The sequence below is a fragment of the Ostrea edulis genome, chromosome 1 (genome assembly GCF_947568905.1).
Source record: "Ostrea edulis chromosome 1, xbOstEdul1.1, whole genome shotgun sequence".
NCBI classification, from domain to species: Eukaryota; Metazoa; Mollusca; class Bivalvia; order Ostreida; family Ostreidae; genus Ostrea; species Ostrea edulis.
The window spans coordinates 82,384,285-82,410,651 of record NC_079164.1 but is presented as its reverse complement, the minus strand read 5'-3'; the positions used below and the strand labels follow the sequence as shown (position 1 = coordinate 82,410,651).

The 26,367-nt window shown below is 34.4% G+C and overlaps 1 protein-coding gene across 46 annotated transcripts in view; it reads left to right on the top strand.

The window, feature by feature from the left end:
- Positions 1–26,367, top strand: part of LOC125678520 (myosin heavy chain, skeletal muscle-like) — a 75,295-nt gene that overhangs the window by 32,053 nt on the left and 16,875 nt on the right. For 15 of the 46 annotated variants that reach the window (XM_056163102.1, XM_056163071.1, XM_048917123.2 and 12 more), the window contains 30 exons: positions 275–421; positions 1,230–1,313; positions 1,517–1,534; positions 3,410–3,493; positions 3,903–4,061; positions 4,587–4,649; positions 5,213–5,296; positions 6,048–6,131; positions 10,317–10,391; positions 12,076–12,099; positions 12,713–12,859; positions 14,077–14,319; positions 14,565–14,711; positions 15,591–15,749; positions 15,842–15,925; positions 16,185–16,247; positions 16,371–16,538; positions 16,813–16,896; positions 17,330–17,509; positions 17,598–17,681; positions 18,047–18,214; positions 18,595–18,678; positions 18,768–18,872; positions 18,959–19,021; positions 20,948–20,959; positions 21,634–21,876; positions 22,066–22,527; positions 22,774–22,857; positions 23,147–23,314; positions 23,726–23,968. In XM_056163102.1, the coding sequence (XP_056019077.1) occupies positions 275–421; positions 1,230–1,313; positions 1,517–1,534; positions 3,410–3,493; positions 3,903–4,061; positions 4,587–4,649; positions 5,213–5,296; positions 6,048–6,131; positions 10,317–10,391; positions 12,076–12,099; positions 12,713–12,859; positions 14,077–14,319; positions 14,565–14,711; positions 15,591–15,749; positions 15,842–15,925; positions 16,185–16,247; positions 16,371–16,538; positions 16,813–16,896; positions 17,330–17,509; positions 17,598–17,681; positions 18,047–18,214; positions 18,595–18,678; positions 18,768–18,872; positions 18,959–19,021; positions 20,948–20,959; positions 21,634–21,876; positions 22,066–22,527; positions 22,774–22,857; positions 23,147–23,314; positions 23,726–23,968 (3,813 nt within the window). Of the gene's footprint in view, positions 1–274; positions 422–1,229; positions 1,314–1,516; positions 1,535–2,828; positions 3,325–3,409; positions 3,494–3,902; positions 4,062–4,586; positions 4,650–5,212; positions 5,297–6,047; positions 6,132–10,316; positions 10,392–12,075; positions 12,100–12,712; positions 12,860–14,076; positions 14,320–14,564; positions 14,712–15,590; positions 15,750–15,841; positions 15,926–16,184; positions 16,248–16,370; positions 16,539–16,812; positions 16,897–17,329; positions 17,510–17,597; positions 17,682–18,046; positions 18,215–18,594; positions 18,679–18,767; positions 18,873–18,958; positions 19,022–20,947; positions 20,960–21,633; positions 21,877–22,065; positions 22,528–22,773; positions 22,858–23,146; positions 23,315–23,725; positions 23,969–26,367 lie in introns of those variants that run through there. The other 31 variants (XM_056163043.1, XM_056163154.1, XM_056163167.1 and 28 more) reach the window with 24 other exon arrangements.

Below are 26,367 nucleotides of genomic sequence, written 5' to 3'. Positions count from 1 at the left end.
GATAGGGGCTTGTATTAACATAGGCAAAACTCAGCAGTGAAAATACTGAGAGAAAATGTATTTCTTTGTTTATTTAGTGAATGTAGGATTCATCATTTATTTGTTTCTCTGTCAATATTGTAAAATAAAAAAGATTTTGAAGTGTAATTTTTGTTGATTGCATGGTATGTACATGACCACAGAAGTGAAGTGTGATAAAGAATGAGAAATCTTCCAACCATGGAATCTAATCTAAACATGCAAAATGTAAAAAAAAAAAAAATTCTCTCTTCAGGTTTCAAATAGGGAAAGAAAAATTAACTCCCTTCAATCCCAATATCATGATCTACACAAAGAGATCTCCCGACGGGACTCAGAGCTCACCACCCAACAGCAAACAATCAAAATGTTGCAGGATAAACAGCGCTACCTGTCAGGGGAGGTAATTTATTATACTTCTTTAAAATCATGCATTCTTCCATGTACACTACAACATTTTGAGATGTCATGTAAGATCTGTTGCATGTTGTTAACATACTAAGAGACTTTTCAGTGTCCAAGGAAAAATTAGGCAGAGGATGACCCATCAAAATTTTGGGATCAGCAAATTTTTCTATGATATAAAATTTTATATTCATATAATGTTTGAATGTGTAATTGACTTCTAAACTCTACCAAAATTTCTATATAAACTATTGATAAAGGCAGACAACTCTTGTCACGATTTGAATTTGTAGGAAAATATGTATGGAAATTATTCTGCATTACAAGCAATATATTATTGACATTTACTGTTGTTGTAATACATGGTAATCAAGCAAATCTCGAAAACAAATAAAATTTGTGGGACTAGATGTCAGGTACCATTCACTATTCTGATATCTATTGGAGTTGCCTTACTTATCAAATTCAAATTATCTTTTTGTTTACTATGAAAATGTGAGATCTTCCCAGACTATACTTTAACCACTTACACTATAGGCAGTGTCTGATTTTCAATGGACAGCCTCTTACATACATCTATGAATAATTATATATCAGTTATGACTGAAATTAGTGGTACATGTCCTTGTGTTGAGATGCACAAGGTTAGGGATTCCTTACAGTCACATTGATCATCAGGGCACCACAATATTCCACTAAGAGTACTCCTAAAAAAAAGGTTCTTTTGTATGACCTGACAGCAGTTTGATACTTTCCCAAGTATTTTTTCTGTATATGATTTTAGGAAAATTCTCTTTCTCTTTCAGAGTGGAAAGGCAGAAGACACCATTCGTCAGTTGAAAAATGAACTTTCCATGTCTAAAGAAAAGTACTCGCAAGTTTCACATGATGTATGTATCATTTTATATTGCAATAAGAGATGTTGCTTTCTAACAATAAAACTATCATTAACCAAGGCAAAACAAATATTATACACGTAGTTTATAATTAAAAGTACATGGTGTGAATTTATGGCCACCAATGCTGAAACCCTTTCTATTTGGTAGTTATTTTGCAAAATTACTAAAAAAAAAAAATTTGTCCTGGAAAATAGGTGGGACTGGAAGAAAGAGTAAGTTGACTTTGCTTTAGCACGCTTTTGTTTTCCTTCATTACTGGCTGGTACAGTTACTGAGTACTTTGCTGAGGACTTAGTACACTTCTCAGACAGGACCACACTGAGGCATGCTGACATTAGATAGCAAACATTGGAAAAAAGAAATGAAAATCAATCAACAGCATTGATACAAACCTTTAGTATCTGTAGTAAAATGTCAGAAATTTCTAGAAGAAATATTTTGCAGTGTGTGGATGTCAACATTTGTCGTTTATTTAGGGGAGTTTTAAGCAAAAAGGGTACAACAGCATGAATAATGAAAACGTAAAGATATAAATCTGTAGTAGAGCATGATAGAGGCCTCTCTGTTGGCGGCTTTTGTTTTGAATGGTTACATCAGGACACAGTTCTGATTTTGATGTGTTGTGATACATGATCAGAGCAATGCTTTTTGTAAGAAAACTTGTGAATATGCTGTCCACTGAAACACATTTAGTCATTGCATGATTGCTATTAGATCTATTGCACTTTAATATGGCAAGTCTGACGACATGCAAATGTTTTTAATTTGTCTTATGCAATAGATACAAATAGTAAATAGATTTTAGGTACTAGTTCAATTACATGCAGTAAAAGACTTGCTTTTCTTAATTCAGCCCTTCAGCCCAAAGATATTTAAAACTTGCGTATTCAGGTGTATGTATTTAAAAAAATCTTGTCCAAACTTGTTTCATCTGTTCAGGCCAACAAATTTAAATCAATTCAGGCCAGTTGATAGCAGTTAATTATGTTTACCTCACAGAGGTTATCAATATTGAACTAGTCAGCTAATTAAGCAGATGGAATTGATCACTAATAAAATATTATGTCATATATTTCTGCAAAAAAGAAAATATTATCAAAAGCTGAAACATCACACATTTAATGTTTTTAATGGAAGACCAAATGAGGATGGTTTTTGGTTCACAGAGATGCCATTGCAAACAGCAAGACTTTCTAGTTCACCAGAATAAAACTTGGAAGTAGCATATGCTGTACAATTGAAAAGAATTTTGTTTATCTACATTTCCAACCCTCAATTGTTATGATAGATGTCTCTTAATCAGAGTTATATAGTGTGAAATAAAGAACTGTTAAACACACAAAGAACCTTAATGTTTATCCTGTCAGATATTTTTATCCTATCTGATGTTTTTATCCCGATTGTACCTAATTGAATAATATGGACAGGTAAATCATGATCAATATTGATTTGTGGAGTTTTAAATATCATCTACTAATGCTTTACGTGCTGTTAATAAGGACTGGTGTATGTGTGTTTGAAATCCAGGCTAGAAAAGAATGTTGATTTAACTGTCTTTTTTCTTAAAGTTTAAATTTCAAATGTATGACAAGGAGATGCATAGGAAACCTTGAACAGCGATTTTATTGTCAGTGTCACAACTTGATAGATAATGATCGGGACATTGATTCTGGATTGTAGTTGTAGAAATGAGCAGTCACTGTGGACAAAATGAATTCAATGGAATACACAAATTTGAACAGTGGATAAAAACGAATGAAATACTCGGAGTGTCAATTGAACAGTGCTGTGTTGACTTGGCATGGATTCTATTGTGATTTTGAATGGATCTGCCTATGATTTAGATTTCCTAATTATTGAAATGAAGCAGTTTTGAATTATTCAAATGCTTTAATGCACTACTGTAAAATATGCATCATGAAAAAAATCATGTGTCTGAATATGAAACTCTGCTGTAATGGCATCTAACAATGGGTCTCCTTGTAATAAATCTCTGTTTTGGGTATGTTTTTGTGTGATTGTAAAATTTTGTATCATTTAAACTTGAGCTTAATTATTATACTATCATGTTTATGTTATAATTTAAGGTCAATCACTATGAAAGAAGAATCCGAACTTTAGAAAATGAAATCCACGAGTCCAAAGATCAGCGGAGGAAAGCCCTGGAGGAGGTATTGTGTGATGCAGCAGTATGCATTTGATAGGATTTGGTTAAACATTTTGAAATCAATATGAGGGCATTAATTTTCGTGAAGGTTAATTTTTGCTGTTTTCATAATTTGCTCTCCGCAAATTTGAAATCTCCAACGAACAAAAGAAACTGAAATACAGTAAAGCTCTTCAATCACAAAATCAAGTTCAGACCTACATCTTTTTCTCAAACTACATGTAGAAGTTGACAAAATAATCTCCATATGTGGTAGTTGTAGATAATATTGAATAAAAAGGTGAGGTAAATATTGACCTTAGAGTGTCTTAAAATGTACTGCCTGGTGTATAATGGGAGCAGCAGATGTAGACTAAACCTGTCAAGATGGGATACCTACATTTATGTTATCCTTCTTTCATTCATTTCCATAGATGGGCATTCTGCAGGAGAGAATTCGGGAGAGCCAACTATCCACCAAAGATCACCATGAAGTTCTCAAGTCGGAGTTGGCACGGAGGGATGATACAATCCAGAAACTACGGCGAGATGTTCTCCAGCTCCAGGAGAAGCGCGATGCTGCTGTCAGTGAGGTATAATTATCTCAGGGAGAAAGTTGTATAGTGTTAGAAATGCAATGATAGAAAGCAGGCAGCATTGTTTTATCCATGTTTCAAGCTTGAGTGTAGGAAAGGCTTGATTTGACTAAATAAGCATATTGTGGAATTTTTTTATCAAGAATCTAGCATTAAATCGCAGATGTATTTTGTTTATATAGTATGCATATATTAATTGAAAGTAGTTTGCTACACAAATATTGCACAGCATTCTGTTTTTGAATAGTGAGTAATGCATATATTGTGTAGGATTTTTTGCCAATAGTATTGTTAATTGGGTCAAATAGGTTAATTGACCTGTCTCTGTCTGTTTGCCCATTCTTGAGTGGTGGCCTACAGTTCATAGCAAAAGGGATTAAAAAATCTCCAGAGGTGGATTAAAGGGATGAAAATTTGATTTTACTACCGGGAAAATTTGTGTTTCATAACATAACTTCATATTTCAATTCACATACAAAATATTCAGTTTTCTCTGTCTGAATGGTTTGTTTGTCTGTGTAGCTGGACCAACAAACTTGTAATGTCAATCAAGTGAAGGACCAGAAAAAACATCTGGAGGATGAGGTAACTTTGGTGGTCCCGAGCTTTTGTTTATCTACTAATGTAATCACTTTTGTGTTGTAACCTTTCACCATAATATCCACTAACTCTACCCTCTGTGTTTGGTTTTTTCACAGGTCAGCTTCCATTGTATTTTTGCATTTCTTTTGAAAATGGAACATTTAGATTCCCTGCTTTTGGCATGGCTAGATTTTTTTGTTGTTTCTAAATCTGTGACCAAGTCGACAAAAGATTTATTTTCAATGTCTTTATATTAATTTTAGAATTGATCTGATTTCAAGTCTATATTTGTTAAGCATGACATTTTTCAAATGTCATCGACTAATATTTAATCATGTTAGACTGTAAATGACAATATCTCCTGGTGTGGTTTTTCCTGGTGTGGCTTTTCCTTATTAGCTACAGCTTTAAGTAATATGCATATATGATTATCACCATTTACATATCCTGTCAGATATTGTACCCATCATATTTCAAAGTTTGTTTTAAAGATCTATGAAACCCATAGTGCATTACATTGCAGTAAGAATAGAATATGTACCTCAATGTCTGGTGTGCATTTTCAGATTCATAGACTGGAGGCCAAGAACAAGGCATTTGAGGAGGAGCTGACATCTTGTAAGAAGGCATACGATGAATCCCGAGTGGATGTAAGTAGAACAGCCAGACTAACTGCAGATCAATATCAGAAGAAAGTTTACGATGCTGTTTACGCAGAAGCTTTGACAGAAAGAAAAAATTGTTTTCAAGAATGCTGAAATGAACAGTGCATTTTACGAACTTTATATAAGTATTGAGGATTCATTTAGAATGAGCAATTTTTAACTTGACAGCATAGTAAACAAAATTGGGTTTGATTTATGGCATTCTCCTACTGTACACTGCAACAGATCTGATAGCAGCCATAAAGCCCATCAGAAAGATTGAAAAGATGTGTATTTATGTAATCATTGAGTTTTATTGAGCAGTTTATCAATATTTCTTATGCCTGCAGTACTGACCATATCTGATTTTCTCTATCATTATCCATTATCTGCTGTAAAGCGTTAATTAATCTTTCCCCACCCTAGCTTCTTCCGTACCAATAAAAGCTTGTGTGAAATTTAACTGAAAGAATTATTTTTGCAAATGTAATCTGAAGTTTAACAAAAATGTATATTATGTGATTTCCACCTTCTGCATACAGCAATGCCTCTGTAAATGTTTATATAAAATTAGTTCAATAAATTTCTATATCATCTGTAGAAATAACCTTATTTAGGACTAGACTGTGTAGATCATAACAAAAAGGTTGTGTCATCGGAACGCCATGTTTCATAGAAATAACCCAACACTCATTTAAATTCTTCACATTAATCGTCTAACTTTCTTCATCTGTTGAAATATATTGAATCCATGCAGGCAAATACAACAGTAGCCACGATGTCACGAATGGAAGGAGAAATGCAATCTTTGCGTTCTCAACATGCTGACTCTTTGGCACAGGTAGATTGCGGCTAAATGCCCCACAGTCTAGTGATGTGCACATGCTTAGCTTTTTTTTAATCCTAGCTTTTTTTTATTTGCCAAATATTGTATATATATTTGTCTGTGTATTGCATTAACTACTTTCTTAACCATTTAATCAGCATAAGGCAATATTTGTGCATATATTCATCACTGTCTATTAATGGTTTTGTTTTGTAGAGTCAGGTGTTTGAGTTTCAGTTTTGTGTTGGACTGCTATGTAATGAGTGTAACAATTGAGTAGAGTGCTAATAGACTGGTTCACAGGGTGGTAGTTCAATAGGTGTATTCATTGTTTTAAGGCTTTGTCATAGGATTTTAATGGGGTCATGATTTGGTTTTCACGTTCACACATTTTAGCCACATCATTTTATAATGCATGATATTCAGCATACAGATATTGCATGATCAGCAGCATTCTTTGATCTCCAATCATTAATGTACACTTAATCATTAATGTACACTTAAAACTTTTGTCCTGAGGTAGGGGAGAAGAGCTGGGAAACTGTTGACCTTGATTGACCTTGGGCCTTGCAAGGCAGTAGTCTCCCAGGTCTTCTCCATTATCGAGGGACAACAGTTTGACTGTTTCTTAAGAAGCCATGCAATAAGTGTTTCATTACCTCACCTACTATATAATTCTTATAATTCAGTAAAAAAAAAAAAATGCAATAAATCAGTATTTTTTTTTATCTCACTTTTTAACACTACGAACAGCATTTTGTTATTTGTTGTGGGGTTTTTTTCTCTAAAACTTTCAGCCAATCATCCTCAGAGACATTACTTACCCAATCCATATTAAAAAAAAAAACCCTGTCATTTGGTAAATGATGTCTTGATCACTTGAATGCTTAAATGTCACGGAGACACTCAAAACCACGCAACTGTTTATACTGTGACTGGGAAACAGTTCTACAGTTTAATGTGATACAAAATCATAACTCAAAAGGCATACTATAAAACCTGGCCTGACCCCATTGGCCTGGCCTGGCCTCAAAATTGGCCTGGCCCCAATTTTGGCCTCTAATTATGCTCCATCCCAAATTTTGGCCTGGCCTCAAAAGTTGGCCTGGCCTCAAATTTGGCCTCTAAAAAATTTTTTGGCCTCAACCAAAAAAAAAAAATTTTTTTTTTTACTGTAAAAATTTCTATTGAATTCATTGATTTATTATTGGTTTTAGTTTTCCAAAGTCATAGCACATAAAAGATATGTTTCTGATGTTTTGTAAATGTGCACTTTGAAATAATCATGAACTACCACCAATCTGATTGATTTTATTGAATATCTATTGATCAGTTTATTGATTAAATAATTTTTTTCCTTCCTAACATATGTACTAGTACACACCAAAAAAGTATACGGAAGTAGTGACATGATTGGCTTATTGATTTTTTCACAATTATGATTGATTTCATTGTTTTATTATTGGTTTTGATTTTTCAAAATTGTTGTGTTTGTGTTGTTTTGTAAATATGCACATTGAAAACTCTGATTTTACTAATGATCCACTTCATTTATTGATAATGAATTTAAAAAACAAATTCACACTAGTTTAATGATGAATCATCACACTTCACACACTACAATGTAGTGTACCGCCTTAATCACTCTCATTGATAAGAACAATGAGTTTGATATCTAGGAATAAAAATACTACCATAAATCATACGGATTGAAACTACAACTTTTGACGAATTAAGGATGTTCATATCTGTTTAAACTATTTGAAATAAACATGTAACACTAGTACTGTAATGGGATATCAGATTATTTACAACATTAATTTAACACAGAGTTCTACAGCACCGGTCTTGACAGGAAGTCAAGGTTGAGGTTAATCTATGATAGACGGTTTGAAATGTCACACAGCTCTGCACAGAACATTTATTTTCATTAATTATCAGAATGAAAAGATAATTTTGATGACAGTCTTAAAACATTAAGAACAAAATTAAAGCTGCACTTTGTGAATTTGTAGATACATAAACTTTTTTTCTCCATTATAAGACAATATTATGAGCATTACATGTATCTGATATTTGCTTAGATATAGCTGCTGGAGTGATTAGATAAAGGTACAAACTATTTATTTTTGGTTAACTAATGCAGGCTTTGATATAAAATAAGAAAAGGGCCGGTGGACAGATTTAATGTAATGATTGTAATTAGTTCTGTTTTACTGTTGCTTTATCACAAAACCGGAGAGAAAAAAAATCACAATTTTGAAAATTCAGACAGACAATTTTGTATACCTTATTTAGTTTAGGCACAATCATAAGATGAGTTACTAATTAAAATATTTCTGTTGTATCAAACACACTCTATTTGCAAATGTTGGACTGCTCCATTGTTTCTGTACAATGGAATTTCCAACTTCAGCAAAAGTTTTCATCACCATCCTTTAATATAGTGATAGATATTCCCTTTATCCTGACAGGGCAGGCCTTCAGAGCATGGGAACTTGTCACTTTTGCAATGAATATTGAAACTTAATTATGAAATCAAGAAAGAAATATTTATAATACATCATATCCGTTTTAATCAACATTGTTCATTCTACGTAAAGTATAGATAAATGAAGACTAAAATACAAATCTAAAATCCTTAGATCACTGGCTAATATCATTATGCTAGCAAACACTTCACTGTGTTTATTTTGATTTTTTTTTAAAATGTCATTTATCATTCATTGGAAATTAAACAAGTAACACTAAATGCGTGGTATCTGCACATTGAAAATGCTTTGTTCTGAATGTGCGGTGCTCTTAAAATCGAATTCATTATAATAACAACACAATTGTAACACTTTCATAATATGTAAATTGATATCAAATTGGATTCTATTGAATACAAAATGTATCAATAAATCAATCATTTCATCAGTATACTTAAGCAAATGATTTTGTCAATAAACTAATCAATTGATAATCAATAAAATCAATCAGATTGGTAGTATTTCATGTTTATTTTAATGTACATATATCATTTTATTTCTACAACTTTGAAAAACTAACACCAATAATAAATCAATGAAATTAATCATAATTCTGAAACAAAATCAATATGCCAATTGTTTCATTGGTTGTGCAATCGGTTTTGGTGTGTACTGGTACATACAAATATGAATGGAAAAGAAAATGATTTATTCAATACACTGATCAATAGATAATCAATAAAATCAATCAGATTGGTGGTAGTTCATGATTATTTCAAAGTGCATATTTACAAAACAACAGAAACACATCATTTATGTGCTATGTCTTTGAAAAACTAAAACCAATAATAAATCAATCAAATCCATCAAAATTTTGAAGAAAAATTTGTTTTGGTTGAGGCCAAAAAAATTTTTAGAGGCCAAATTTGAGACCAGGCCAACTTTTGAGGCCAGACCAAAATTTGGGATGGAGCATAATTAGAGGCCAAAATTGGGGCCAGGCCAATTTTCAGGCCAGGCCAGGCCAATGGGGCCAGGCCAGGTTTTATAGTATGCCAACCAAAATTAGGGTTATAGAAACAGTTAGAAATGACTAATTGCAATTTATATAGTGGGTTGTAGGTAATAATCTAAAATTTGAAATGTCAACAGCATGGATGCAATGCATGTTCTGTGCTTAAATGTTGTATGTAATCAGATATCTCATGTTGTCAGTGTATGTAAGTAATAAGTGTTGTAAGAAAAATTGTGCTGGATTATCACAAAGCTTTTGAAATAAAAACAAAAAACACCAACCTCAGAACTGTGAAGTTTATTTATACTCTCAATGTAAAAACAGATGGATACCTACAAATGTATTTTTGTTATTACCTCCTATTAGTAAAAGAATCTGTATCCTACCCTCAGCACCAGGGTTAACCCCCCTTGAATCTGCTAACATTTTTATCCTTTGCCATTCAAGATGTTGACAGTTTCTTACAATGAAATTACATGTAATAATTTATTGTTAAATGTAGAAAAAGATGTTTAATAAAGTAAATTAACTGAAAAATATCCCAAATAAATGTCTTTGATGTTTAATAAAGTAAATTAACTGAGAAATATCCCAAATAAATGTCTTTGATCTTTATTTCTTTACATCCTCTCCTTGGTCCTGAAAAAGCAAACTGCCATTTGGAAACCTGGTGACCATAGCTGTGGTAAGACTTTTGTGCTTTGGCTTTTTCAGATTCAGAAACTCACCAACAGCCTTCAGAAACTTCAGATCTCATCGAAGGACACTCGGGACTGTCTCACATCAGAGGTAGGTTGCCTTCTGCAGTTTACCACCATTCCCGTGAGACTCTGTAATGATTAATTGTTGTTAGTACACGCTCTGTGCACATTGTGTTTTAGTTGACCAGTTCCATTATTTGAAAGCGTATAAAGAAATTCACTGTACTAAGCATATATGTAGCTGTTTACAGCAATGCACTCATATAGAATACAAATACACAACAGCAATCATCCAGTGGGATATCTCTATTTACATAGCAATCATCCAGTGGGATATCTATTTACATAGCAATCATCCAGTGGGGTATCTCTATATAGCAATCATCCAGTGGGATATCTCTATTTACATAGCAATCATCCAGTGGGATATCTCTATTTACATAGCAATCATCCAGTGGGATATCTCTATTTACATAGCACTCATCCAGTGGGATATCTCTATTTACTAGGGCTGTGCGGTGCACCGAAAATTTAGGTGCACCGCGATTTATACCATTCGATTCGATGCACCGATTACAAATTCAGGATTTCGGTTCGGTTCGGTTTAGATTTTACTTACACCAAAACAACAAATATGGCGTCCGAGTGATGTGCAGAACATGTGGTTTTTTATGCAACAGAGATTTAAATCACTACTGTGTTGAGAGTTAGCATTTTCACCACTCAGATACCAACAGAATATGGTCCGTAAGATCATTGCAGTTTATCTTTACATGACATACAGCATTTCTGTCAGTGGTGGAGTGAAATCAACATCGTAGGTAATGACACAGATTTGACAGTTAATATGAGAGAAGTAAATCAATAAAGGAGAGATTTTCAAAGACTCTCAATTGATAGAATTGTTGAATATTTGTATATCAATGAAAACAATATCATATACATTTTAGATTCAGTATAGATTTGTTTAATAATCCAAAACTTATGCAGCACATTAATATAACAAATTTTAATAGACTGTCAAGTGTTTTCTTTTTTCTATCAAAGTTATAAAATGCCATTATGAATAGATATGATGTTTACAAATGACAACATATAGTTATATAACTTGAATAAAATAAAATCAAATATGCTACTCATTAAAATTGTTAATTTTTGTGGTGTCATTAGATAAATTGGACCTAACATGAACCGAATCGAAAATAACCGAACCGTGCTGTTCTGAATCGAAACCGAACCGAATCGAGCTAACCCTGAATCGTCCCAGCCCTACTATTTACATACATGTAGCAATCATCCAGTGGGATACCTCTATTTATACAACAGCAATCACCCACTGATATCTGTAACAGTTGTCAACCATTGGGATATCTAATCTACTGGGATATCTGTATTTGCGTAGCAATAACAAGTGCAAAGAAAGACAACTCAGTGTTGTAACTTAATTTACTGGGGTGTAGCAATTGATATCTGTATTTATACAACAGCTATCATCCACTAGGATATTTGTATTTACACAACCAATACTTGCTAATGGCTAATTACAAAAAAAAGAAGACCATGATAACTTAAATGAAGAAAGCAACGGAACTCTTAATATTATTCCCTATGAAAATTAATGGCTGTCTGACATATCTAATAATCTTATTGTAAATATGCCAAGAAACTGGTTCAAACACTTGAAATAAATGCATGTTATGCATCACAGCACAAGTTTATGTTGTAGAAGTAGTGTGTTTTAAGTTTTAATTCTTTTGTGTTTGTGGTTGAAGATGTTTGACTACAGTAGACCTGGTGTAAGTTTTCACACATTTTAATGCATTAAAATATTATACTCCATCTGTATTGCATGCCTGTGTTATTGAAGTACATATAGACCTGTATAGCTATTTCAAATTAGTATTTTTACACATGAATGGTATGTAGTGATGAAGATATCAATTTCCATCTTGAAAATGTTACTGGTAATAGTTAACCAGTTTAAGGAAATTAGATTTCATGTATTGCTGGAAATTAAGCTCTAAAGCACTTCTACAAATTAGTTTGAAGATAGAAAAAAAAAAATCTAGAAATGCACATGCTACACTGTAGACATTCTTAAGTTTCTGGTAGAGATGGAACTCTTTTATTCTTTTGTTCCCCTTTAATACAGAATTCTTTTCATAAATTGTTTGCCAATTTGAAATGATTTTGATTATATTCACTAATATTCTATTTGAAGCTAAGAGTCTGTTCTGAAACTCATTTTGAACTAATCATTTTATTCTGAATGGAATGTGATGATTGTCTTTTGTTTTGCTATATATATATATATATACATAATATCTTAACAATTGACTAACAACTCTCCAACATATTATGAAATCAAGATTCCCTCATACAGACAAAGTTACTTGTGTTGTGATTTAGGTGGCAGAGAGGCATGACAACATCATAAAACTGAGGAATGAAAATCGTGAGATCGAGGAGAAACTGAGGGAAGCATTAGCATCAGCCTCTCATAGGGGAGAAGTCATTAAGCAGCTGAGGGATGAGATCAAACAGTATCAGGGAAGGGTAAGTCAGAGTGCACTGGCATGGGAATTAAGTACGAGGGGGGGGGGGGGGGGGGGCTTCATGATAGGAATAAAAGTGTAATGGAGGGGTAAGTCATAGAAATAAAAGTGATGGGGAGGGGTAAGTCAGGGAGAAATAAGTCAGAGGAAAAATAAAAGTGTAAGGGAGGGGTAAGTCATAGAAATAAAAGTGTAGGGAAGGGTAAGTCTGAGAGAAATAAAAGTGTTAGGGAGAGGTAAGTCAGAGAAATAAAAGTGTAAGGGAGGGGTAAGTCATAGAAATAAAAATGTAGGGAAGGGTAAGTCAGAGAGAAATAAGTCAGAGGAAAAATAAAAGTGTAAGGGAGGGGTAAGTCAGAGAAATAAAAGTGTAGGGAAGGGGTAAGTCAGAGAAATAAAAGTGTAAGGGAGGGGTAAGTCAGAGAGGTAAAAGTATAAGGGGGAGGTAAGTCAGAGAAATAAAAGTATAAGGGAGGGTTAAGTCAGAGAAATAAAAGTGATGGGGTTGGGTAAGTCAGAGAAATAAAAGTATAAGGGAGGGTTAAATCAGAGAAATAAAAGTATAAAGGAGAGGTAAGTCAGAGAAATATAAGTATAAGGGAGGGGTAAGTCAGAGAAATAATTTTTAGAGAGAAATAAGTCAGAGGAGAAATAAAAGTGTAAGGGAGGGGTAAGTCAGAGAGAAATAAAAGTATAAAAGGGGCAAGTTATAGAAAAATTTAGGGGAATGAAGTACTAGAGGGGTAAGTCATAGAAAAATTTAGGGGAATGAAATACTAGAGGTGTAAGTCATAGAAAAATTATGGGGAATATATGCCAGGGAGAGGTAAGTCAGAGAGCAATGTTAGGGGAAATAATGGACTGTGGAAGGGCAAATTATTTAGCACTGATACTGTAAATCAAGCTGTTAGTGTGTTTTTATATAACAGGCCATGGAGGAAATACAGAGAGGGGCTAGATATACTGTATAGCGTGTTTTTTCCGCGAGGTGATAAATTTGGCTTATTTTAGCAGTTAGGTAGCTTTCTGCCAAAATATCAATCGCCAAATGTGCACCCAATTGCAACTTCAGTATTTGCAAAAGAGACCACTCTTCCTTGTCCGCCAAAATTTATTTTGTCAAAATTATTACCATACCTTTGAGCCAGGAAAATGCCAAACTTTACACCCGCGGAAAAAACCCGCTATATAGTATATGACAAAGACTTTCTGTTTTAGGTACAAGAGTGTCAAAGAAAGATGGACTCTTTGGATCAAGATTTACAGCAGTCCAACAGCAGGTACACTGCCCAGGCACGTGAAGTGGACCGTCTTCAGACGGTGATCCAAGAGCGTGACCTGTCTTCCAGCCAACAGGAAACCATTCTGAAATCTGACATCGCTGAGAGAGAGGAAGATATGCATAGGTTCAAGGCTGAAATCTCAGTGTTACATGAAAAACTGGCTCAGAATGGAAATCAGGTGAGGCTTTTACTACTGTCCTGGTTCTTGTTTTATTCAGTGTTTTCACTGTTTCATACACTACATAGCTCTGAATAATGAATGTGCACATAGGTAAAAGTGAGTTTTTGTAGAAAATCTAGTGAAGATGCTCATGTATAATAAATAGAATTCATATTCATGGCATCATGCTATTACAGCAGTTATTTTTTGTAATTTATGAATGTATGATATCCTGCTATGTGATTCCCTATTTTTCTGTTTAGCTGATAAATCGGGATGATCAGATTGCCAGATTGAACAAGGACATAGCTGATCTCCAGGAGCAGTTGTCTCGTAAAGACTCCTCACTGAAAAATCTGGATAATGAAATTAGGAATGTTCAGGATGAAAGGCGGGGTGTGGAAGACACTGTAAGTATTGATGCATTGAATTCATTTCTTGAGCTGCTTGAACTTTGTATTAGAAAAAACTAGGAGGAGAAAGGCTATATATTGTAGAAGTGGAATACATGGTGTTTTTTAACATCAACTTGTTCAATATCAAAAACTTTTTCATGAACATTATGCCATTGTTAACATTTGTAGGTAAAGTAGCATTCATATATGAAAATATATTCAATATGTGCCATTCTGTAGTAGTAAAATGGTAATGAGACAGTAAGTATATTAGACTCCTTTGCCCAACTAAGCTACCAATATATATTGGTAGTATCCCAAAATTTAATAATTAAGTAGTAGATTTGTGAGTCTGTAAATAATTCCATAGTCTAAACAGCATAATCCCAGCAGCCCAGTGCACCAGCATTGATTGAGACAATAGACTCAGACAGCTGTATTCTAATAAAAGTATAAAACAAATTTTTTTTTTACAACCACAGCAAAATTAAATGTAACTGTCGAACAGTAAATAAATCGATGAAAATCTTAATTATGATTGCTGTTCTAATTTATATCAATGATTATGAAAGGCCCCCACCATGCTATATTTGGAACAGTTGTAGAACAATTAAACTGTCCCCCCCCCCCCCAAAAAATTTACTTAGAATACTTGAAAAAATTTATTAGAATTTGCTTTTACCTGTACTTGTGTCTATGTTGTAAAATCTTAATAAAATTTTATGAGCAATATACGATCTTATTGTACATGAATATGTAACATGTTTTGTGGACAAATTTTCTAATAGGTCATCTTTGTTCCCACAATATAAATGGTATAATCCAAGAAAAACATGTAAGACTTTCATTTCACAAGATGTTATATGAGGAGCAATATTTGTATTTGTTTTCCAGCTTTCACGTCGGGAGATCAGTCTACAGCAGTATGAAGCAGATCTAGCCCAGGTCAAGCAGCAGTACAGAGAGGCTGTGGAGGAAAATGGCCGCCTGGAAGCTCGAATTCAGGCTTTTGCCATCAATGCTCAGAGTGAACAAGATGTTCTCAGTTCAGAGGTACTGGAAATTTCTTGATAGTTGTACACAGTAAGTAAGTTTGGAAGTATAGCTTTCGCATTACAATAACACTGTTGCTTAAAATTTCACAGGTGAAAAGAAGAGAGGATGTGATCAAGAGATTGAAAATGGAGCATGTTAACATGCAGGAAGCCAACAGTCGCTTTGAGGAAAAGGTATGACGCTACACTTACTGTAAGCATAAGAAAATTACACTGACTTGCATTGAGACGGTTAGGATTGTTAAAGAGAACATAAATTACACTTTTAATAAGATGTTATATTACTTACTAGATTTAATGTGATATGAGTGGAAGGCTAGCTTTGTGTTCATCAGATATACATATGTATGTCAGGATAACTCTGTGTTCATGTATGTCAGGATAACTCTGTGTTTCACTGGGTACCTACTGACTTAAACACCTCTCTTGTTAGATAAATCAGATGGAGAGAGAAGTTGATCAACTGAAGATGCATCTTAGAACCAGTCAATCTGAGGTTTGTGTAGCTATAATTTCTCTCTCTCTCTCTCTCTCTCTCTCTCTCTCTCTCTCTCTCTCTCTCTCTCTCTCCAGATTATTTATGCTTGAAATGAATATAAATATTTGTATATTGCTGCAGCTGGACACCAAGCGTGGAATTATTACCAACCTTGAGCATAATCTTGAGGAATCAAAAAAGCGAGGAGCACATCAGCTGGATGAGATAAATCGATTAGAAGACCAAGTTAGGGAGTTAAATATAGAACTGACCTCTGTCCAATCTCAGGTGGAGAAACTTCAGCATTCGGTAAGTGCTCATGCTTATTGTGAGCAGCCATGAAGTGAGCTTTAAAGATTAGGACAAAGAAAATCCAAGCTACATATACGTCAATTAAAGGGGAAAAAACCTCCCATAATCCTAACAATTGTCCTTTATTATGCCTTAGTAATTAGAGATTCGGGGGCATGTAGTTTTTGGTCTGTCTGTTTGTCTGCAAAATCTATAACTCTATAAGCGCTCTACTGAAACTGGAAAAAAGTCTGGTGGTAGTTATTCTGTTATGATATTGATATTCTTGTAGACTCACACAAAAGATGAATTGATACACAACCTGAAGAAGGATGTTGAGGGTTTGCAGAAACAACAGAAAGACACCGTCAGTAAGGTATGTCTTTAGTGGTCAACATGATAGTGGACCGGTCAGATAATTGTAAGATATGTATATAGTAGTCAACATGATAGTGGACTGGTCAGATAATTGTAAGATATGTATATAGTACTCAACATGATAGTGGACCGGTCAGATAATTGCAAGGTATGTATATAGTACTCAACATGATAGTGGACCGGTCAGATAATTGTAAGGTATGTATATAGTAGTCAACATGATAGTGGATCGGTCTGATAATTGAAGAAATATTCCAGCACTATGGAATGACAGATGAATGCATCCCCCCGCCCCACCTTCGTGAAAGTCGGGGGGGGGGAAAAGATAGTGCACTCACAATGGACAATTGGGAATTGAACATCATTTTCTAATGCGAAGTGATTATTTGCCATGAATTTCTATTTACATTTTGTTGTGAAATTAATTTCAGGTGGTGGTTAGAGATGACACCATCCAAAAATTGAATAATGAGATTGGAAAGTTGAAGGGCAAGCACCAGGAAAAACTGGGAGAAGTACAAAAGCAAGGGGAGACTATCAGGAAGTTACAGGAAGCACTCACAAAGAGCCATGTAGATCTGGACAGCGTCCGCAAACATTCTGATGAAGAGGTCAGTCTTGTGCTAAATTTTCAGTTATTTGGACATGTGGAAAAAATCATCATGTTGAGGTTAGTTAAGAATACTATTTCTAAAACAGGTGAGAAGAAGAGATGAGTCCATTAAACAGCTTCAGGAGGACCTGATGGAATCTCAAGCCCAGTACAGTGCCTGCTACAACGAGGTTTGTTATCTCAAAACATCAATGGTTACTGAAACTAGATTTATGTGAGAAGTTGAAGATTTGTTATCAATAGTATCTATGTCTTGGGATTTTCCTACCAATTTATTCAAAAGCAAACCCCACCCCCTTAAGTTGTATCTTCACTCTTGATTAGTCAGTGTTTGTATTTTTTTCTATGTTGCAGTAGAAAAGAATGTTGACAAAAATCCCCTACAGAATGACCCCTTTTGTGCCTCTATATTTCGATATTTCAGATAAATTTTTATCACTGTCACTATCTGAGGGATAAATGTGTTGGTATATTATTTCTAACAATTCTTGCAAACAGTTTTATCCCAGCTAAGTACTGATGTGTGTGATTACAGCTGCTGAAGGCTGAGGATGACATCCAGTGTCTGAAGAACGATAATTCTCACATGAACCAGGCCACCCAGGCAAACTCTCAAGAAATTGGCCAGCTCCAGGATCAGCTTCATCAGATCGAACTGGAACTCACCATTTCTCAGGAAAAACACAGAACCTGCCAAAAAGAGGTCAGACTACAAACAGTGTTACATTAAGATTCTTCTGAGAACTTCCTGTTTCATTATTTACTGGCCTGGGCATTATTACTCTGTGAACTTACAGAGGTCAGGATCTGATTGAGTGACAAATTAACAATTTACCATAATTTCTTATTTCTAACATAAAAATATGAACTTTTGATGATATGGCTGTGTACTTTATAGATAATGTTTTGGGGATTTATTTTCACATTAGATTACAAGGTTGCCTTTATGCAAAAATAAATTTTCAGTATGTACACTGTATACATAATGATAAAGAAATTGAAAATTATGTCTTGTTGCCAGGTCACCAAGATTGACAGTATTTACAATAATTGTAACAATGTGCTTTATTATTTATGTAACAGGTGGCCAACAGAGACCAGGTGATTCTAAAGCTGCAAACCGACCTCGATACATCACAGGAGAAATATACAGGGTGTTTGGAAGAGGTAAAGAATCAAGATTTTCTCACCATTACTTTTCCCTGCAATTTACTGGTATTATACTATGTTATTGTGAGTAATTGTTTATTTTATAGCTCAATATCAGAGAGGATGAAGTCATAAGGTTGAATAACAAGGTCAAACAGCTACAGCAAGAAATCCGTGACCTTAATACACAGATTGAAGGGGACTCCCATAAGGTTGGCAAATAGATTTTTCATTGAAAAGTCGTGAATTTTAGTTTGAAGACCATTCGAAGATTTGAGTTTGAACTGTATTTTTGAAGATTGCCGGTGATGAGAAGACGATTCAAAAACTACAACATGATCAGGAAATCTCCCTACAGGAGGTATGTTTACACTTGATTGCACTGAGTTTTAGCAACATGCACAGTATATTTAGATGTACTATCTCAATTGCTTTTTGTATACTAAGAAAATACCTTGAATTAGAATGATTTGGAAAAAAATATATATCAGTTTTTATGACTCCTGAAAATTATATAAAAAATAGAGGTTTAAAAATTTTCTTTCTCTTTGTTCAGCGAAGTGACACATCAGTTTTTCATCCTTGATATTGGTGAATTTCTGTGAAATGAATAAATTCATTTAACTTTTTTTTTTTTTTTTAAAAACTTCTATTGTGGGTGTTATATAGTAGTATGTGTTAATCTTTTTGATAATTTGATAAAAAAGAGAAATTGTTTGGAAACATTGCTTAATACAAGGATGGAGATTGATGATGTGAAATCCTTCATTAAAAAGGTAACGTTCACAGACTTGTGCATGAACAAAGGATTAAAATGAGATGGTGATATTTTCAGTTATTTCCGTGTATTTATGATCCCAGGCACTGCATGACTACATGTGTTGATTTAAAACATGGACCTATTTTATGTTCAGGCTTATAAGGCTTTAATTTATTATGTGGTTTGGGCACTATGGTGAACATTCCTTATCCTGAATATTATGTCAAAGCCCAGTGTTGGCCGAGGCATTGTTATCATTGGGAATGTGCTATGATGTAAAACTAAAAAAAAATCAACTGTTATGTTTGTGGTGGGCCTGTATTAATGTAAAATTAGAAAGGACTTTGGTGGAAGGGTAACAAGGGTGGATAATCTACTCTAGGACCTGTAATAACATAAAATTACATGTAGAAATGATTGGTGGAAGAGTAACAAGGGCAGATAATCTACTCTAGGACTAGCTGCAATAATGTAGCCCTATCCAATTTTTTTTATTCTGACGTTTTCAGGATAGGGCTACAATTCCATAGGATCTCCGTAATGGTGCAAAATAATTTTATGAATAACTGATAATAAAATCCATGTATTAATCCCAAATGTTGTTTACACCAACTTTGTGCTTGGGCATGTCTAATAAAGGTTTTTTTCATTAAACATCAAGTACAGCATGCAAAATTCTTTGTCTGCTCCACCATGCTTGTTATTGCGAGATCTCAAAGTTGGATCTACTGAAAAACCTAAACATTGACAATCTGCGTGAAAATGTAGCCACTCCGACAAAGAAAGGGAAATCATATGGTTGCAGAAAGAATTTACACTGCTGTTCGTTTTTTAACTTGATATTAAATCTAAACCTTTTAAATACCGACGAAATAGCTTTCTCCTCCGTACTTGTCCATTGATGTAAATACTACCCTATATGGCATATGCAAATAACTTGACAATCAGAAGTTGAAACTTCAGTACATCAAACATGGCACACAAATATGAATCTAGAAATTGGAATATATCTAAATTGTTGAAAACAGTAGAATAGAGGCTCACAAATCATAAGTTGCAGGTTGTAAATTTATATATTGACTAAGAAACATAGAATATCATTTTATTTATGTAAAAAAAGGTCAGCAAATTATTAGAATGATCGAAAATGTTGCGGGAGTGAATCGCATTTGCATTTGCACCATTACGGAGATCCTTGCTACAACAGCCCTCCCAACAAAAAAAATGAGAGGGTTACATTATTGCAGCTACTCTAGGACCTGTAATAACACAAAATTAGAAATGATTGGTGGAAGAGTAGACAGGGACAGATAATCTATTCTGGATAGAACGTACAAATGAAGATGAACTGCATTATTTTGTGTATGCTTTGGTTATGGCCAGTGATTTTAGTCCATGCACTTATGCCATAGACAATGTAGATTTTGTGTAGAGGGTAGCTGTGAATGTCTGATTTGAATCATTGATTTGTCTAGCTTGTTCACTTAGAATGGCACAACATAACCATCAGTTATATAATTTATTTAGAGAGATCAGCAGGTATGTTTCTACGGTGAACTACTAACAAATAACAATGGTAAATGTATTATTCTGACTAACAGAACATCTAACACAAACAGGCTTACTTCAGTGATTTATTTTGATACATGTATTGTTTAATATTAGTATGTATAATGTGTATGTGTAAAGTCACTATTGTAACAAACTTACATGAACTGTTACATGTATATACTCAGTGCTACCAGCGTTAGAAGACTATGCTCAAAAGTCACATACTTTCCTTGGTTAAGCTCTAATTTAATATGGAATTAAATGGGAGAGTATATAACTTTCATGGCTAGAAATAAGGAGATCTTTTCCTGGAAAGGTTGGGATAATTTTGATGTTGTGTTGATGTAGATAACCAAGTTGTGAAATCACAGTAGTTTTTTCTGTAGCTGCATTACAACTAATAAGTCAACATCTGGACAACTGCCAAGAGAGAGAGAGAGCTGTTTAAATAGTATAGTTATTGTACTTCTGTGATAACATTAAATTATCATAACTCAATGCTAATATTTTACATGGTTCATAAAGTAATGAACTAAAAACACAAAACATGTGGCACCTCATTTCTCTTTATAGATCAGATTGAAATTTTGATAATGAAAATAAATTCAACTGAAATAAATTCAAATCTACTCTCTTAATGAAATTGAATTTTTTTTTACAAGGTGAAAAATCACTTACGAACCATTGAACAACTGAAAACAGATCTGCAGATCTCCAGGAGCAACCATGAACAGGAAATCCATCGTCTACAGTCGGACTTAGAGGTCCTGTCACAGGAATTGCAGACAACAAAAGCTGACCTGAGTGAGAGTCAGAGCACAGTGATGGAACAGAGAACATCCATTGCTTGTATGACAGATGAGATTGAGAGAATGAGTAAACAGCAAGACAGCAGCACAAGGGAGGTAAGAATGCAAACAAAAAAAGATGATAATTGATATCTTAAAAGTGAAAACTTAAAATATTGTGTGCTCTGATCTGATTTGATTTATTTGTCCCCAATAAAGTGACTGAAAATTATTGTGGAATCTGTTGCTGATATGTAAAATTTCATAGTTTTAAATGAATTTTATATTTATATCTTTATCTTCTAGATGTTGAGGCAGTCTGAAACTCTTACGGATCAGGAAAGCAAAATTTCCGAGCTGAAGCAGCAGGTGATCATTCTGGAAGACCAGGTGGACACAACTCGTGAGGATGCCCATAAACTGGACAGCAGTCTGAGCACGTACAAACAGAAATACAACCAGAGCCTTAACGAAGTGGCACAGCTAGAGGAGACTTTGAAGACCCTGCAGGAACGCTTGACCGAGAGCAGGAACAAGGAGCTGGAGAAGGACCAGAGGATCGAGAGTCTGAAGAATGACTATGAGAACATGGACAGGATGTACAATGACACCAAACACGAGGTACAGAAGTGTGAAGATGTAGTGGATCAGCTGACTCAGGAACTGAACGCATCCCAGGAGGATTTGTCTCTGTCTCAGAACCGGGTCAGAGAATGTGAAGAGAATATCAAGAACCTCAAGGACCGTATCAATGACCTCACAGCTGAGGTAGGACTTGTGGGTTTACATTTAGCAATCACTTTCCAATGGTTTAGATGGCCATGGACATACTGTAAACGGATTCAGTAGAAGTTGGTTTACAGCTGTAATTTCTGTAAAGAGCTTTTTATAAAAATGCGGGTGTGTTCTACTTAAGGTGTTTGCAACTGTGTGAAATTTGTGCATTTAAGATCAGGGCCATGCCAATGATGTGAACTACAGTTAGCATAACTTTCTTTTCGGTATATTTTGTAGTCTTTAGCGAATGATCAGCGGGCAAGAGCTTTAGATAATGAGTTACATACCTACAAAGGAGAACACGGCCACACAGACCAGGAGGTGAGAACTAGTTTACTTAATGCAGGATTTCATAGTGTTTAGAACACAGCCACACAGATGAGGTGAGAACTAGTTTACTTAATGCAGGATTCTGTAGTGTTCAGAACACAGGATTTGTTGAACATACTGAAGAGTTACATGCCTATACAGAGAGAGAGAGAGAGAGAGAGAGAGAGAGAGAGAGAGGTGTTACAGTTACATGTAGATAATAATTCTTTTGAAGTTTATATATCATTACACAGAGTGCACTATTTCTTACAAACAAGTGATTCATTTTTATTTCTTACAGTATTTGGAAAGAGAAGATAAGATATCTTCCATGGAGATTGAAATAGAGGAAGTCAGAAATGAGCTTCAGAACAAGCATCGTATGCTAGAAGACTTCCAGGATCAAATCAACGATCTGAAGGTGGAACTAGCATCGGTCAGAGAGCAGAAGAACAGTGCTATGAAAGAGGTGAATAATTCAGAGAACTTGGGATATGCTTTATGTTATTGTCCCCTGCTTTGACAAAAACTCCATGCATCGACAGGAAATCTTACTAGTCAATCCATCCATCAGTCTATCATGTGAATACTTAAACATGGCATTTATATTTCTTGTTGCAATACCTTTCAATTGATAAGCAAGTTGACAGATGGCCCACATAAAATAGCCCAAATTGGGGACCACAATTCTTTCATTTTGTAATTGTAATATTTTGAGGTTAATATATAGTTGATAATGTTTGATAATTGTGTTAGGGAAATATTTCTCATGAGAAATTACATGTATGTGGCTACATTTTGGAGTGTATTTAAGTTCAAATGTTTGTGTTTTTAAATTGTCACAAACTGATGTTGATGCACATACTGTATGTATTGCTAGATTGATCGCCTTGAACAAAGTATCCAGCAACTTCAGCTGAACTTGGCTGGTTCCCATCAACGACACAAGTCAGACACCAGTCGACTCCAAGATCAGCTGGGAACCCTAGAGGCTAGTCTCCATCAATCGCAGGCCAGAGGGGCTGCATTGGAACAGGAACTATCCAGGAGAGAGGAGCAGGTCAAGTCAAATGAGGCAGAGATCAAGGCATGCAGGGCAGACATTGGAAACAAGGCGGAAGAGGTGAGTCTGGTGAGAGGGAAGAGTATTCTCCACAGAGAGAGAGAGAAAGGGAGATTGATTGATTGAATGTTGTTTAATGTCCCTCCGGAGAATTTTTCACTCATATGGAGACATCATCATTGCTGGTAAAGGGCTGCATAATTTAGGCCTATGCTCGGCGCTTACGGCCTTTGAGCAGGGAGGAATCTTTATCATGCAACACCTGCTGTGACACAGGACCTCAGTTTTTGCGCTCTCATCTGAAGGACCACCCCATTTAATCGTCTTTTTAAGAAGTGAGTGGTACTGAGGACCTATTCTAACCTGGATCCCCTCAGGAAAAGAGAGAAGAGCACTGGATATACTAGTGTTAGGGTGACGTTTTTCTGTATGCATCTAACACCCTGGGAACATTTGAGGAGTACACTCTGATATTTGCCTGTCCTCACAACTACAATGATATAATGACTGTAGCTCCAGTGAGGCAGTTTGTAGGAGTACTTGGACAAGCACACTTCTGATCTAAGTCTTTTTCACTGTATATATGAGACTCCTCCTATGCTGGAATGTCCTCTTCTGTATGATATCCCTAATATCCACTCCTAATTTTACATATTTGAGAATTATCAGTTTTTTAAAAAACTTTTGCCATTCAAAATTTGTCATTTCAACAAGTTTTTATCTATTTTCGTTATTTTGTTTAACGAAAATATGTGATTTTCAGATTTTGACATATACTTCTGTTTTTAATTGTCTGACATCTTTAAAAGGGTGGCAACATACACATTGTCTTTGGTTATTAATTTATTAAACTATATTGATTGGAAATTAATACAGTTTTTCCACTTTCAACTATTGATATCGATAAGCCACATGAGAATGGAGCTACCTTAAATTCTAGAGAGTTTTTTTGTTCATTGATCGCTGTCCCAATTTTATCTTCAACATGGTGGTAAAAATACCTCGATTCTGAAAGTACTGCAGTACCCGTATCATGAATTCTTATACCAATAAATTACCTGGACTCGTATACATGTGATTTAAAATGAAAAACTTTTTACAGTGTACTTTATTCTATAATATGTTTACAGAATAATAAAATCTAACTAGCTGATTTATTTCAAGTTTGCATAAGTTTATTAGATTGGCATTGAATAAAAAAAAAAGTTTTTTAAAATAGATAAAAGAGATCAACTTTTTTTACTTTATTTATTTACTATGAACTTCAGATATATGAAAATAATCAGCTGGTCCTCTGAATTTCAATTTATACCTACAACAGACCATATATGGTTAATAAACTAAATCTTCCATGTTCCTGTATCTTTTGAGAGAAACTTCCTGTGCCTTTACAGTAAACACTCCCCTCCCCCCCCCCCCCTTACTACCATACTCAATGATATAGTAAATTGAAAGGGGCAGGCAGTATGATATCAATGAATATGAGAGAGTGTTGTTTCTGATGGATTAAGTTAGACATTGGATTTTATTTGTATGAGATTTTGAGTAGTAAGGAACACAGTTTTTACTAAATGTCGTCAATCTTTGAAAAGTATGAACTGAAGGTGATTTTGTTTCTTATTTCAATAAGTTTAGAGCTTAAGCAAAGTTTACATGAAATTACACTATAAACATTAAATATTTGACAACAAGGGGTAGATAACTCTTTCAGTTGTAATTCTCCACTTTGAAAGGTCATGTTGGTACACGTTTTCAGTTTTCCCTCCCTACATGTCGATTCAAGACACAGAATAGAGCGCAGAGAAGTGAAAGGTTTAGTGGGAAACAGACAGCACAATTCACACCCTTGCATTTAACTGAATGGAAACAAGAATTTTTTTGCTGCAGTTGATCATGAATCACTAGGCCCATTGAATATACAGAACTGATTTCACACAGTTTTTGCATTTAATGTAAAAATTCTACATTTATCAGAAAATTGATTTAAAATACAGCCAGTGGTGTATTGAATTTCATTATCTATTTAGACACATAATTTTATGAAATCTCCAAATCACATATACTCATAATAATGATTCAATCTGACTATCGGCTGTTACTTTTTGTTATTTTTTTTTATTATTGATACAAAGTATTAAGATAAAAAAGCTGACATTGACTAAAGGTTATTTTAAATGATGACCACGATTGGGTCATTTAAAGCAAATATTTGACCTTTTATGCATTGTGGTGGAATTGTAAAGACTTTTTTTTAAAAGTTAAATGAACTTGAAAATTTGGCAATATAAGGACAAGTAGAGAAAATTGGGTGTAAAATTTTAAATGATTCATCATAGACATTTAGCATTGCTTTCAGAATAAGACATGTTAAGTGCAGTTGCAAGATGAGTTGAGAGATAAATTTAGTTTGCTGAATGAACAATTGGTTATGAAATTTCATACCTGAGCCCTGATTTTGT